Consider the following 14,864-nt stretch of genomic DNA (forward strand, 5'->3'; position numbering starts at 1 on the left):
CTGAATTCTAATGTGAAAATTAGTAGTAATAAAATTAAATTTTTATGTAAGAATAGGAAAATTTGTTATGCTTATAAAAGATGAATAGTTTATTTTTGTATTTCTCATATATTGAGTCATATATAGTGACACTTTTTTCTGGATAATTATTCAGTTACAATTTCTTAATACAATAGATATATATTTTTCCAATACATAATTTCCACACAAATCAATTTTATTAATAATTTTCTCACATGTCATAATCATTACACAAATGTTTAACAAAATACGTAGCTTATACAAAATACAATATCATTGCGAAAAATCAAGAAGTTTGCTTTCACAAGTGGGAATTAGAATTCTCTTTTCCATATTGAATTTATCATTAACTTATATAACTAACTATATATAATCCTTCACGTGGATTATAGCGAAACACTGCAGTTTGTATAAAAATGTGATCCATTCACTACAAAGATCTTTTAGTAGCAAAAGGGTTAAGTAATGATTATTTGCAAGCACTGCATTGAGACGGTTTCGTTCCATCTAAAGAGTCGCAAATTAATTTAAAGAAATTATTTTGTGCAGCGCTTTGTATCTCCCTTGAATTCACCTGAAATAAACGAATGATTAAATATAATCATGAATTTAAGAATGATTAAAGAATGATTCAGCATTAATTGAACACGCATACAAAAGAAACGTGCTTGCAATATTGAATACTCACTCCATTGATTGTGATCGTTGGAACAAAAGAGAGATCGGGTTTCAACTCTTGCGTTTTCTTGCCATACTCAACCAACAATTCATTAGATAGAGAGCTGTTAATGCATTCGTTAATGCTCGCTTGCGTTTGTTCGTTTAATCCTTCTTTTTCGGCGCACTAGAAGTTTAATCAAATTATTTTTATAAAAAAATTTCATCTATTTTAAAAATATAAAATTTTTGTGAAATTTTTAATAGTTTTTTTAAAGAAGTTTTTTTTATCGAAAATATTAAATTTTAATTTAGATATGCTGACTAATTTAAATAATTAATTTTAATTATAAAATTATAATTATATCAAATTTCTTAATTATATCAAATTTCAAATTTCATAAATATGAATGCTGTATAATTTTAAAAAATTTAAATGTTAGAATAAAAAATTAATAATAATGTAAAATAATAATAATTATTATTATAGATATTAAAAATATTGAAAAAAATATTGAAAAACTTCAATAATTTATCTCTTTAATACTTCTCTTTACTCTATCAATGCTTCTTAAAAATTGTGACATAAGGACAAAACATTAACTTTATAAACGTTTTTTTTGCTGATAAAATCGATAATTTCCGTTATCTAAAAACATTCTTATCTTGCTATTATATATAGTAACATTAGTAACTTGGAGTTTTTAAATCTCTTAATATTTTCAATATCTCTGGCTAATAATTTATAATTTAGTACTCATACGAAATAAGATTATAATTGAAAACTGGACATAAAAAAAAATTATATGAATAAAAAGTTCTTAAGAAAACAATTTTTTAATTACAAATATCTATATCTCATTTACTCTAATATATCTATATCTCATTTTTTATTTTAATATTTTTATTTTAATAATTTTAAATTTAAGTACTTATGAAATATACGAAACTTTTTAATCAGATCTCATTCAATTTTAATAATTGCTGAATGTTTTTTATTGGAAGCATGTGCAAATTTGTTTTATAAAAATCTTTTATAAATATGTATTTTTGTATTTTTGTATACATGAATCATAAAATATGATTTTTGATTAAAAATTAACGAAAAATCTTGACGATCATTGAATATTGCTAAGAAGAAAATGATAAATAAATATATACCTCTAGAATGGAAGATGGTGGGAATCGCGACGTCATTGCACAACCAATCAAACTCACAGTAAGTTGTTGAATTTTATCAGCCGATTCGTTGTTCTGTATCGCATGAATGCCACATGCCTGAGCCTTATTCCCATTGCACTCGTCTATTCCATGTTGACATGAGAAGTGCCATTTTTGAGTGTTAGGATCTTGCCAGTACTATATATTTAGAATTAGATAATATTCAGTACAATAAATTAATTTTTAAACTTCGTAATATATAAATAATTTTGTAAACTTGCTGGAAAAATAACATAACTCAAAATTTATATTTATTGATATAGAAAATCGTTGCTTGTATTTTTTTTTTAACCTAAAGTAAGTCCTGTAAGTAAGATTTTAAATTGTAAATTTTTAATTTGATATTTCAATATAATGTGATTTGATTCAAAATGATTACCTTTTAAAAAATCGTAATTTTTTAATCATTTCTAATTATGTCACAATTCTAATGAATATGTGATAAGAAGCAATAGTATATATGTAATAACATGATAATAACTTTTTTTTGAATTTTTTTTTAAAATGCATTTTTGAATCAATCAATGTAAAAACAATATCAATATTAAATTAAGATTGCAAATAATATATAAATGATAAATAAATCGATACTATAAATATAATATATTTAAGCACAAGTTAAAATAATTTTAGAATATAAACAATTTTTATAATTAATTTTTAATCTAGTTAATAATTACTTTTAATTCTTAAGAAGAATTAAAGATTGATTAAATAAAGATTGCAATAAATAATTTAAATTGTAAAACTTTAATTGAAATTTTTTTAATTATATTAAATGTTTTCAAAATCGATATATTATAATAAATAAGATAGAGGAAGTTTTAATGCAAACCACAACTCACCGTTGCTTTCCCATAGGGAATGAAAGAAACGCTGATGTAATCCTTTAGTATATCATATTGAGGCAATAGTTGTTGTTTGATCCATCGTATACTATCTGGACACAGCGATTCATAATAAACATCAACATTTAATCTGTTTGTTGCTACATTGCTGGCCACCTATACAATTAGATAGTAAATTATCATGAACTAATTATAAAAATGCAATATCTAATTATGTCTATCATGTTTATTATTTTTTTTCTACAGTTATAATAAAATATAAGTAATATTTAACGAAATTATATTCATCAGTGATCTATATTCTTTTTATGTAATTTATTTTTATATTATTTCGGTATTTTATATTATATTAAAAATTAATACTTAAAATTTTGATATATTTTATTTTTAAATAATATTCATAATTTATTTTTAATATGAAATTATTATATATAATTGTAATAATATTATTATATAAATATAATAAGTATAATAAATATAATAATAAATATTATATTTTTTCTTCATTTCATCGCAATATTTTATAATATTCTAAAATCTTTATATACTTCAAAATATTGCAAAATTTTAATAATTAAGTTATGAAATTACAATACAACTTATGAATTTTAAAATTCGTAACTTAGTTCATGATGAATTAATCAATAAGATTGTAATTCAATTAGTGGGTAAAAAAGATATAATATATTTTTCAATCTCTTGTAACTCTTAAAACAAAGAAACAGCATCATCATGAATATCTAATAAACAGGTTCAGGTACTCAAGATTAAAACTTCTTTAAAACCGGATTTATTTTTAGCATTCTACTAGTGTACAAAAATAAAAAGTTATTAGAGTTCCAAATTAAAATTATCAATCAATCATTAGATATCAAATCAATTGATATTAATTTTTTTTCATTTTGTTAAAAAAATTACTAGAAAAGACAGAAGTATTGAAACAATGATATAATTACGAAATTGCAAATAATTGTTCTTGTTATCTAACATATCAAAAGATCAAAGAAATTAGATTAAGATTTATATATATACACATTTTTTTAAATATAACTAATTTTTGTAAATAATATAAAAATTCTTGAAAAATTAAAAAATATATTATGAAAAATCAAATATAGAACATTAGAAAATAATCCTTAAAAAAAAAAGGAATCGACATAGAAAAGAAAGTTATTATTTATGCAGTTACTATTAAAAAGGATTAATTTTTATTTATAAATAATATAAAAAAATTAATTATTTTATTTCAAATAAGTAAAAAAAATAATAATACAAAGTTTTATATTATAATAATTAAATAATTATAGAGAATATTTTACATATACATTATTAATAAATATTATGGATTAAATAGATGGATTAAATTTCGAGACGCAAATTTGTAATACTCTGCATGAATCATAAATCATAAATTGGCTAGCTACTATAATCCATTACTTGAGGGTTAAAATAATATGTTTGGTACAACTTGTAGACGAGAGAATATTAATAATAATATTATTTTTATTATTTGTTAATTAAGTAAAAAAAATATTTAAAAATATAAAAATGATTTCAATAAAAATAAATTATCTATGTAAAATAGAAATCAATTAATTGCAATTTAAAAATAACTTATTTTAATATATAAAACTCTATTCTATACTTTTGTCCATTATAATCTCTTGTAATAATCCATAATATTTAAAAAAGATCAATCAATGATTAAATTGTCATTATTGTGGATACAAAAATTTATTTATTCAGACACATCCTTTTTATTGTATCATATTTATGTTTTTAAAATGAATTTAATTCGCAATGCTTAATTTTCCAATGAAAAATTAATTATAAATGAATATAATAAAAATTAATTGATATACATATGATATATACATATTATATAATATAGAAAAAAACAAAAATTGTACATTTTAAATAAAAATATATAGAATCTCTATATTTCAAATGAAAATAAAAGAAAATTCCAAATGACATTATAAAATTTTCTATTTAGAATTATAAGAGAAATATAATAGAAAAAAAATTCTTTTAATTTAAAATTTCAATAAATAAAATTTTGTATTCAAAATTGTAAATTCTAAATAAAGACACACAAAATTTAAAATTACATTTAAAATTAATCTTTAAAAATATATGCTTGACGACAATCCATTAAAAGTGAAACTAAAAGAATTTTCACTCACCGAGTCACTATGACCGAGGAACGCAACGAGGAGTATGGCCGCGATGAAGGAGCTCGAAGTAAACAGATAGCACCGCATGATCTTTCTGGTACGCTTTCAAACCGGCCACCGGCCTTTAAACTAGCTTTGTCTATAGCGATGTCGACCGATGCTGAGGTGGGAGACTTCGAAAATGTAGAAGGGGGCTGCTAGAAAGAGCAAGAACAAGAGAGACATGGAAGGGAAGAGAGACAAATAATCAATAATACGTTCGATGGCATTTAAAACATTCCCTTGCGAGGAATACTTGCACCATTCTTACTTCGATTCATCTTTTATCCTTCGAATGTACCAACGTTCATAAATATCCGATTTGAGTATTAGTTAGAAGTAAAATATTTGAAAAATATTTAATATCTGATATGATATTCATATTATAATATATATATTTAATATTACATACATATATTTGAATTAATAATTTTGTGATTATTTTAAAATAATATCTTCTGAAATAGTTTTTCAAATAATTTCTGTATTATGCCAATCAGTAGTAAATTAAAATAAAAACTATTCTAAAAGAAAATACTATTACTTTTCAAAATAATATAAATTTATTTTTCATTACTCAAATAAATATAGATATACAAAATTTAATATTTAGCATCATAATATATTTTATATTATTATATATTACTCTATTTAAAAAAATTAATTAATATAAATCATTATTTGAGCATGATTTATTTGAGTTTTATATAAAATAAAATTATTTTGATAATAAATTAAAGAAAAATAATTATGAAATTAAATCATTTAATGACTTACCAATAGTATATTATATTTAAATACACAATTATTCATTATTCACAAATTTTACATATAATTGTTTGATAATTAAAATATCAATAGCCATTTTATTATTTCAAAAAAACTTTTATGTTTAATTTAGAAAACTAAATTAAATCTAAAATTAAAAAACTTTTTGTAAAAACAAAGTAAAACAATAATTACGAATGTCAATCTTTGTTAATCTTTAAAAAAGTTATTTTAATTTTAGAAAAATAATCATTAATAGTAAAATCATTTAATTAGTTAAATAATTAATTAATTAATTACATACTGTTAAAAATAAGTATCGCGATATTTTTTACCAGAATATTTATATAAAACCTGTATTTGATTGATAGCTTATTTCTCTTTTCTCTTTGTTCTTTCCTCTGAATAATCTCTTTTGTCTCGAGGGCACTATGAAAAGTTAAAGTAATATTTATAACTAAAAATATTTTATTAACAAAAATAATCTTGATGGAAATCTTGAGAAATTTGTTTCAGACAGGTTTGATGAATTATAAATTTGTATGTCATATAATAATAACTTCTTAAATATTCAATAAAATAAAAAATTAATTAAAAAAATTTTTTTTTTTTTATTAATAGAAGCTTATTCAAAATTCATTTTAAAATAAAAACAAAAAAGTAAAAATAAGAAGTAAATAATAATTTTTATTAATAAAAATTAAAAAATTTTAAAGTTTAAATAGAAATTTAATACGTCTATAATATATTTTAAATTATAAAAATAATAACATATAAACAAAAAATAACATATTGTAATGTTTGTGATGTAATTTCATTTTTTTATAATTATAATTTTATATAATTAGTTTTGATTTTAATTTGTATAATTTTTTTTAGAAATTGTCAAATATGATGAATTATTCAAACATAATATTTGATTAACCTTTATCTGAAATCGATAAATGGACAAAAATGGATTTTTTTCTGAAAATGTTGATTGTGTTGACTATATATTTAAAAAATTATTAAAACTGAATAAATATTTTTTGTAAAATTATCATTATTTTTTGTAAAATTTATACTAATTAAAAAAATTGTAAAAATTTAATTTATTATTTATTAACTTACTTAATAATTTATTTGGAATTAATTTTTGTAGATAATTTCTTATGAAGAATTTATTTTCATTCCACTTTGAATCTAGAATTATATCATTTCTTAAATAGAACGCTAGTTTTTATCAAATATATACGTTCCTATTAACGTGAGATGCGATGCGTCTCACTTAGAGTGAAACAATAAATTAAAGTATTAATGGAAAGAAATTAGCTACGAAAAATTGTGTTGTGTTGTACATAAATATACATACAAAAAAAAAAAAAACAAAATATATACAAAAAAACAAAATACATAAAAAAAAATATTTATAAAACAAGTTATATTTATTATTTTTAATCTTTTTTTTTAAAAACTATTATTATTATTATATTGTAAGAGAAAATTAATTTCTTTAATATTGAGGAAATTGATTTATACAAAAAAAGAATTTAAAAAAAAATTTTTATTTTTATTTTATTATTATTATTATTTTTATTTTTTTCTTTTATATATGTATTTTCTATTAGCTTAAAATTTTTCATTTGTGATACTTACCTTTCATAATACTTTTAATAATTGAATTAATAAAGTCAATTTAATATAAAAATTATTGATATTTTAAATAAAAAATAAAAAAATATTGTATGATTGAAAAACTGATTACTAAATTAGATGTAAATATAAAAGCTATAAAAAGTGAAACAAATTGCACATTTCGATTTACAATAAACATCAAGAACATGAAAAACATGAACATGAAGAATTGTCGTTAAAAAGATATTTAATTTTAAGTAATCTAACATAGCAAACAAAAGATTTTTACAAATTTCTCATTAGAAATATAAGTATATTAAATGACAAATTGCTATTAAACAATGATCTGTACATAATTGTTTGCAATGTAATTAAAAATAATTATTTGATAATTTGTTTTCAAAATTTCTATTAAAGACAATTATAATTGTTTTTAATTAAGTTTATTTTAAAAAATACAATAATGTACTAATAAATGTATTAGTAGCCCAACTTTTAATTTAATCATAAAACTACAAAATAAAGATTGAATATGTATGTAATTTTTATCATTTCTTGACATAAAATTATCATTTCTATGATATAAAAAAATAATCTTTCAAAATTTAATAGTCAGGCCTTAAAAAGCCAAGATTTAATAATAAATAATTCATGCTCATTTGTTTATATATATATATATATATATATATATATGTGCAATTTGATAAATATAAAAGAAGTAATAGAAATATTTTGAGTTTATTAAATTATAAATTTTTAAATAATTAAACAATGAAGATAATACTTTAATAAAAACAAAAATCTCTCATAGAATTGAGATCATAATTTGGTACTTATAAAATTATATCTTTTTATAATACATATGTTCATTGAATAAAAGATTATAATTAATCACTATTATATTTACTACAAAATTTTATCTTCATATCTACTATACACAATATAATAATAACAAAATAAAATTAAAGGTTAATACCCTGATGAAATTTTATTGAACTTCTATTTTGTTGTAATTCCTTCATTATTTCTTCAGCTCGTAATCTGAAAGTGTTTGCCAATTCTGCATTTTGTTGCACACCATCACCCTTTTTATGCATTAAAGATACATTGGCGCATGCATAGGGATTGTTCAATTCACAACACTTTAATGATAATACATATGCTTCCTTTAAATTTTTTTCTATAATTCCTTCTATACCACTTAAGAAAATGCCTGATAAATAAAAACAAGCTTTCTCTTGGTTAGCATCACAAGCCTTTCTTAGCAGTTTAATTCCAAGGGAAATCTGAGAATTCTTGCTTGATTCAAGTTTTGTCTGAGATAATGCAAGAGCGCCTGCATGAAGACAACCTCTTGGATCACTATTATCACAACCTTTTTGCATGTATTTGAATGCCTCTATAGGATCCTTTGCACATTCTTTACCTATATGAATTCAATTTGTAATTTTACAAATAATAAATAATTTAATCAATATTAACATTAAAATTATTAAAAACACAAAATTATTAAAAACAAAAAATAATATCATATCATAAATTGTACTTGATAAATAAATGAAAATATTTTCGCAATACGCTATTTTATGCGTTATTTTTACTTACCTATTACTTTATAATCACCATATTTTGTGCAACTTCTTCCATAATTGAATTCATCACAATTATTTTTATATATTTTTAATGCTTCTTTAGAATCTTGTTTAATAGATTCGTTATAATCACCCAATAAATGGCAAACTATTCAAAAACATAAAATATTATAAAATATGAGGTTAGAATCATTAACGATTTCATTACCTTCAGGTTTTTTCTCATTTAAACATCCAAATTGATATTCTATATGAAGATTTTTTAAATATTCTTGAACTTCGTCGCTATTTTTAAGATCATATCCTGCCATTTCTTAAATATTTTAAAATCACAATTTTATATCAAAATCATCAATAAGATAAGCACATGGTTTCTATGTGGAAGACCAATCACGACGAAATGATGTGCGTGCGCATTCTATGATTTTTCGAATGAGCGCAAGTCGACAACGAAGGTATTAGTAATTCACACGTTGGAACGTATTTGTCAGTTCAGGTGTGCTTGTCATGCGGTATACTATACATGTCAAATTATTCTGAAACTACATATGAAAAATTATTCCTCATAATTATAAGATAATTCATATGTTGAGGAAGAAAATATACGTTATATTAAAGTAAGTAACGAAAAAATTTATTAATACTTTTTACTAAATTTTTAATAAAACTTAATATAAATTGTTTTTAATAAAAATTTATATTCTTTTATTCTTTTTAAAATTTGTTTGAATTACATATTTGATGTTTTAATTGTTTTGATATCAAATTAAGGTTACCAAATTATATTATTTTATATGAAAATCTTAAGATTTTAAAACATATGTAACAATTATAAAAAAAAAATTAGAATTATCTTTTTTAGTTAAAAATTTTGTATTTTTTTTTTAAATTTATGTTAAGTAATTTTTCACATAATAAATAAAAATAGAATATTTTATTAATTCAAAAGAAAGAATTTTATAATCTAATGAAATATAAATAATATATTATATAACAATATATATAAATATTTGCATAATTTTTAGTAAATTAAAAGTTAAGTTTGATATTTTTGACTTAAAAGACTTATAAAAAACAAAAATTATAAATAAAATGTACAAAATTTCTTTGATCATTTAAATGTATTTGAATATGTATTTATATTAAAATATATTTAAATAAATATGATAAATGAAAAAATTTATATAAGTATCATTCTATCATAAAGATATATTCAAAATTACATTATTCCAAACTTTTCTTCTATTATGTTAATTTTCAGAATTATCAAAACATTTATTTGATTAAAAGGCCGTCTTTTTATCTTTTCTTGAGAATTGATCAGAATTCATGTATATATTATCAAGCGTAAATATAGAATAAATTATATGTACCTCTTTAACTTTATTCTCGATGTATCGTAATATATATATGTATGTATGTATTTATGTGCTTTTGTATCTAACATAACTTTTTTTGACATGAGAACATCAGTGATTATCTATATAGGATTAAGTTATCTATATAGGATTAGTAAGTACTTTCATACTCATCTATTAACCTTTTGCACTTGACCTATTTACATATTCACTGTCTGTCCAATTTGATTGATATTCCGATTCTATGCGATTATATATAGGTAGTACTTTAAATGATATGATTGATTATATTTACAACTTATTTAATGTTTTTTACATACACTTAATACATATATTAAATATTTTTATTTATGAATATACATACATATAAAATACTTTATTTTCAGTTTATTTATTATTTATTTTATCTATAATAATAAATAAAACATTGAATATTAATAACTAGATCTTAAGAGAAAAAATAGAAATAATTTCTTAGAATTTATCTATAGATCTTAACAAGTTAATATTTCATTATTTTTAATATGTGACATAATGATTTTATTAAATTACAATTAAATTAATTAAATGACTTCAATAATATAATTCTTATATTATTTTTTAAAATAATTCAGTATATTATTTCATATTATACTTTCATATTATAAATAATAATTTAAAATTTATGTATGATATATCTACTTATAATATATATGTATCATATATATAATATATATACATTTAATTTTAATTTTAAATTATCAAATTTTTATTATATTATATAATTTCAAACAATATGTTTCACATTTAAATATATTTCTATGATCATGTATTTATACAAAAATAGATGTATATGAGTATATGCCATAATTTAAGATGATTCAACGCTTAAGTGAATTCAAGGACAACACACACATTCTATTAACACATAAATAAAATATTTAATAACTAAAAATTACTTAATTATTTAATTATTATATTTAATAACTAAAAATTACTAAATTCTTAAAAAACACATCGATTGGTATCGCTTCTAATGGCGTCAAAAATATTATTAAATATTATTATTATTATTAAATATTATTAAATATTATATTATAATTACATAAAATATTCTAATCTCATCTAATATTCAAAAAAAATTTATTTAAATTAGCTATAACATTTTTTAAACTTTTAGATTGATATTTTATTCAATTTGAAATAATTTTCAATTTTTTAATATATATTCGACTTTTTTTTATGTTTCAAAATATATTCACATTTCGTTTGTTTTTTTATTTTCTATTTTTTAATATTATTTTTACGCATGTTATCGCTTTTTGATATAGCGATTTTGAAATATACGTTAATTATAAAATAAAAATTCATAAAAACACACAAAAAATTGACATAATTATATTAATAGTATTGATATATGAATATATATATTTCAAAATATTTTATAGAAATTAAATAAAAATTATAAAATAAAATTCATTAAATTAATAAAATTAAATTAATTAAAAAATTAAATCAATTAAATTAATAAAATAATTAAATTACTATACTTTATTATACGTTACTATTATTGATCTTATTGATTTTTCTTATATGCAAACGTTTTTAATTTTTATAATTTTAAAAAATAGTCAAAATTATACTTTTTATAAAATAAAATAAAATTTATTGCGTATTTCGTCTTGTTGAAATTCGTTCATACAACGCCAAATTTGATCGCAAGGCGGAGTCTGATCTAGTTTCTTTTCATCTCCAGATGAGCGAGTCTGTGAAAGTGGCCGTAAGATGTCGGCCGATGAATGCTCGAGAGTTGCAACAGGGATGCAGGGTACGTTCACAGTGAAGAAGACCAATGAACACAACATCGATGCTTCAAAATTTGTATTACATGCACTTATATGAATCAACCAACATGCACTATGATGCTTCTATTTCTTTTTCTTGTTTTGTTTATCTCTTGAAAATATGTGGAAAACTCATTGTTCTATTGAACGCATTGTAGCCTAGCGACCATATCAAAACATGCGACTGACATGCATTAACGCTACAATGTTCATGTTTGATTTTTCATGGTATGTTCTTTTGTAAATTTCTTTTTTTTTTTATCTAAATTGATTAGATACATGACATCAATTAAATATCAAATCGTTATTTAGATTGCTATAAAAAGCAATTTTTTTTCAATTAAAATTTTGATAGAAAATTTTTACGATGTCTAACTTGTCTGTTTCAATAGAAAGTTTCTTTTTGATAGAAAGTTTCTTTTCTTTTATTATTACTTTATATAATATGATGTGATTTTAAAGATTCAAATTATAAAGAACATTGATATAATTAAAAATTCGTTCGAAAAATTAAATTTTTTAACAGGAATTATTTCTCTTTAGTTTCACAATATGTAATTCTATATTTATATGATTATTTTATAAAATGTTGTTTCGCACCGATTTCAAATTTAATTTCATTTTAATAAAAGTTTGGAAATGTATTTTTAATATTTCGTAAAGATTTCATTTTATATATATATATATATATTAAACATAATTATTGTGATATTTTTCATATTAAAATATAATATCTCATTCGTTTTATATATTTTTAATTAAAAAATTTTTTATTTTTTTTTCAGCATCTATTTTATCTAAATTATCGTTAGAAATTTTTTTTTAATACAAAATTTTAATATAAAATTAATTATGATATAAAATATCAAGAATTTGAGTTTCTGTTAAATAAAAGAATAAGTTAAATACTATAATTAATGAATTCAAAAATTTATACTAAAAATATTAAATAAAAATATCTTGTATTTTTTATATTCCTTTTCATCCCATTATTTTTCAACGATAAAAGTATAAATTTCAAGGAATATTATAACAGAATATTATAATAAACTAGTTTATTTATATGAACAATTATTGATTGTTTCATTTTTCTATGTTTTATAGATTATAAAAATAATTATAAAAATATATACAATGGTATGCAAGAATTATATACTTTTTTTAACTTTGAAAAATATAATTAATTTTATTACAGTGTCATTTTCTATAAAAAAAATTATTATACTTATTATTAATTATTAAGATGTTAAAGATTATCTAATTAATAATTCAAGAAAAGATTCAAAAAAATTTATCTGACTGACTTTTATACGTCACTGTTATATATTTATTATGAATCATATATATAATCACATTCACTCAAAAATCTAATATACACGCGCATTTCATGTGTCAGTGTGTCAACCACGTGTATCGTCATGCATAAGCGTAAAAGAAGGAAAAATACGAAAAAAAATAAAGTGGTGTCATAACTGTAGCTTTCCATCGATTTGGCATATATTCCTATCGATAAGCAACACTGTAGTAAACATTCACGTACTATATGAGAAAGACGTGAATTCAATATCGCTATCTATGCACCACGTATACACAGATCAGCTTAGCGTGCTGTTACCTTCTGAATATATTATGGAATAGTAAATTTAATGACGACTTAACGTTCACGAAGCTTCGTAATATATTTAGTCATGGAGAACATTGATAGACATTCTATGAGAATGAAAAGTTAACATTTGAAAGGCAAAATAATTTTTTTCTTTTATTGTTTAAAAATATAAAATATAAACTTCGTTTTTTATATATTTATTTAAATTTTTATAATTTAGGAATGTAGGTTATGTAAGAATGCAGAAAGATAAAATGAAAGATGATTAAATGGTTTACTAAGGAAAAAAATTATTGGAAAAAACGTTCATTATTTACTTCTTAATATATTTAGTAAGTTTAATTTTCAATTGTTATCTTTAATTCACGGATCATTATAATAATATTAATTACTTTCAAGTAATATGTAATTTTAGATTATCGTATTTTGTTTAGAAATAAATATTTAGTTGTTTATTGCAAAAAATAATATCTTATCTTAAATAACGAAATAATAATTATTGTAACTGATAATAATATTATAAATAGTTATAAATTTTTAAATATATTATATTTGATTATATATAATATAATATATAATTATATTGCGTATTGCATTAAATTGATAGAAAAATTATATCTCTATATTGAATTCTTTATATTTTCATTTCATATTTTTTTTGATAATATTTTAATGATGTTTTAGTAATATTTAATATTTATATTTATATAGACTTAAACATAAAAATTTTAATATTCGAAAAATTTTTTATAAACATTATTTAATTAGATTATCAGTAGCCTAATTAAAAAATATCTAATTAAAAAATATTTTATATCGATTTTTAAAATATAATAGCAATATTTTAAATAAAAAATATATACATATATAATATTTTTGTACAAAGAAAAATTATTATTGCGTTATTATTATTTCCACGAAATTGAATCAATAACAGTATAAACTGATGTTTCACAAGTAATCACGTTTTATTAATGTTCGTATAAAATCAAAGGTCAATTAATTGAATTTATAGAAAGATAACGATAAGTTTAACATAAATATTTTATATATTTTAGGATATACCTTATGTTATAGGTTTATGTTATATATTTTAGAAATAAATATATAAATATATAAACATTTTTTTTAATCATTTAA

At 19.8% G+C, this 14,864-nt stretch overlaps 3 protein-coding genes across 3 annotated transcripts in view; 1 reads left to right on the plus strand and 2 right to left on the minus strand.

The window, feature by feature from the left end:
- Positions 1 to 65: 65 nt before the first annotated feature.
- On the minus strand, positions 66 to 5,294 carry LOC102673252 (GILT-like protein 1). Its single transcript, XM_006619274.2, has 5 exons — positions 4,934 to 5,294; positions 2,745 to 2,903; positions 1,840 to 2,037; positions 710 to 865; positions 66 to 595 (listed from the first exon to the last, which is right to left on the minus strand). The coding sequence occupies exons 1-5, from the start codon at positions 5,009 to 5,011 to the stop codon at positions 491 to 493; spliced, it is 696 nt and encodes a 231-aa protein (XP_006619337.1). The 5' UTR covers positions 5,012 to 5,294; the 3' UTR covers positions 66 to 490.
- Positions 5,295 to 8,247: 2,953 nt separating this feature from the next.
- LOC102673116 (cytochrome c oxidase assembly factor 7 homolog) lies at positions 8,248 to 9,563 on the minus strand. Its single transcript, XM_006619273.2, has 3 exons — positions 9,146 to 9,563; positions 8,951 to 9,085; positions 8,248 to 8,771 (listed from the first exon to the last, which is right to left on the minus strand). Exons 1-3 carry the CDS (start codon positions 9,246 to 9,248, stop codon positions 8,308 to 8,310), a joined length of 702 nt encoding a protein of 233 aa, XP_006619336.1. The 5' UTR covers positions 9,249 to 9,563; the 3' UTR covers positions 8,248 to 8,307.
- Positions 9,358 to 14,864, plus strand: part of LOC102672625 (osmotic avoidance abnormal protein 3-like) — a 12,332-nt gene continuing 6,825 nt past the window's right edge. The window contains 3 exon segments of the mRNA XM_031512214.1: positions 9,358 to 9,384; positions 9,386 to 9,433; positions 12,031 to 12,102. Of these exon segments, the coding sequence (XP_031368074.1) occupies positions 9,358 to 9,384; positions 9,386 to 9,433; positions 12,031 to 12,102 (147 nt within the window).

Source organism: Apis dorsata, unplaced genomic scaffold, assembly GCF_000469605.1.
Source record: "Apis dorsata unplaced genomic scaffold, Apis dorsata 1.3 scaffold_400, whole genome shotgun sequence".
Taxonomy (NCBI): domain Eukaryota; kingdom Metazoa; phylum Arthropoda; class Insecta; order Hymenoptera; family Apidae; genus Apis; species Apis dorsata.

What these genes read in the sequence shown, in the direction of transcription:
- LOC102673252 (XM_006619274.2), bottom strand. Translation starts at nt 5,011, where the DNA reads ATGCGGTGCTATCTGTTTACTTCGAGCTCCTTCATCGCGGCCATACTC. An exon ending in TCCTCGGTCATAGTGACTCG is followed by an intron (nt 2,904 to 4,933) that starts GTGAGTGAAAAT and finishes CTAATTGTATAG; the next exon opens with GTGGCCAGCAATGTAGCAAC. An exon ending in CAACGATCACAATCAATGGA is followed by an intron (nt 596 to 709) that starts GTGAGTATTCAA and finishes CGTTTATTTCAG; the next exon opens with GTGAATTCAAGGGAGATACA.
- LOC102673116 (XM_006619273.2), bottom strand. Translation starts at nt 9,248, where the DNA reads ATGGCAGGATATGATCTTAAAAATAGCGACGAAGTTCAAGAATATTTA. An exon ending in AAATGAGAAAAAACCTGAAG is followed by an intron (nt 9,086 to 9,145) that starts GTAATGAAATCG and finishes GTTTTTGAATAG; the next exon opens with TTTGCCATTTATTGGGTGAT. An exon ending in TGGTGATTATAAAGTAATAG is followed by an intron (nt 8,772 to 8,950) that starts GTAAGTAAAAAT and finishes GAATTCATATAG; the next exon opens with GTAAAGAATGTGCAAAGGAT.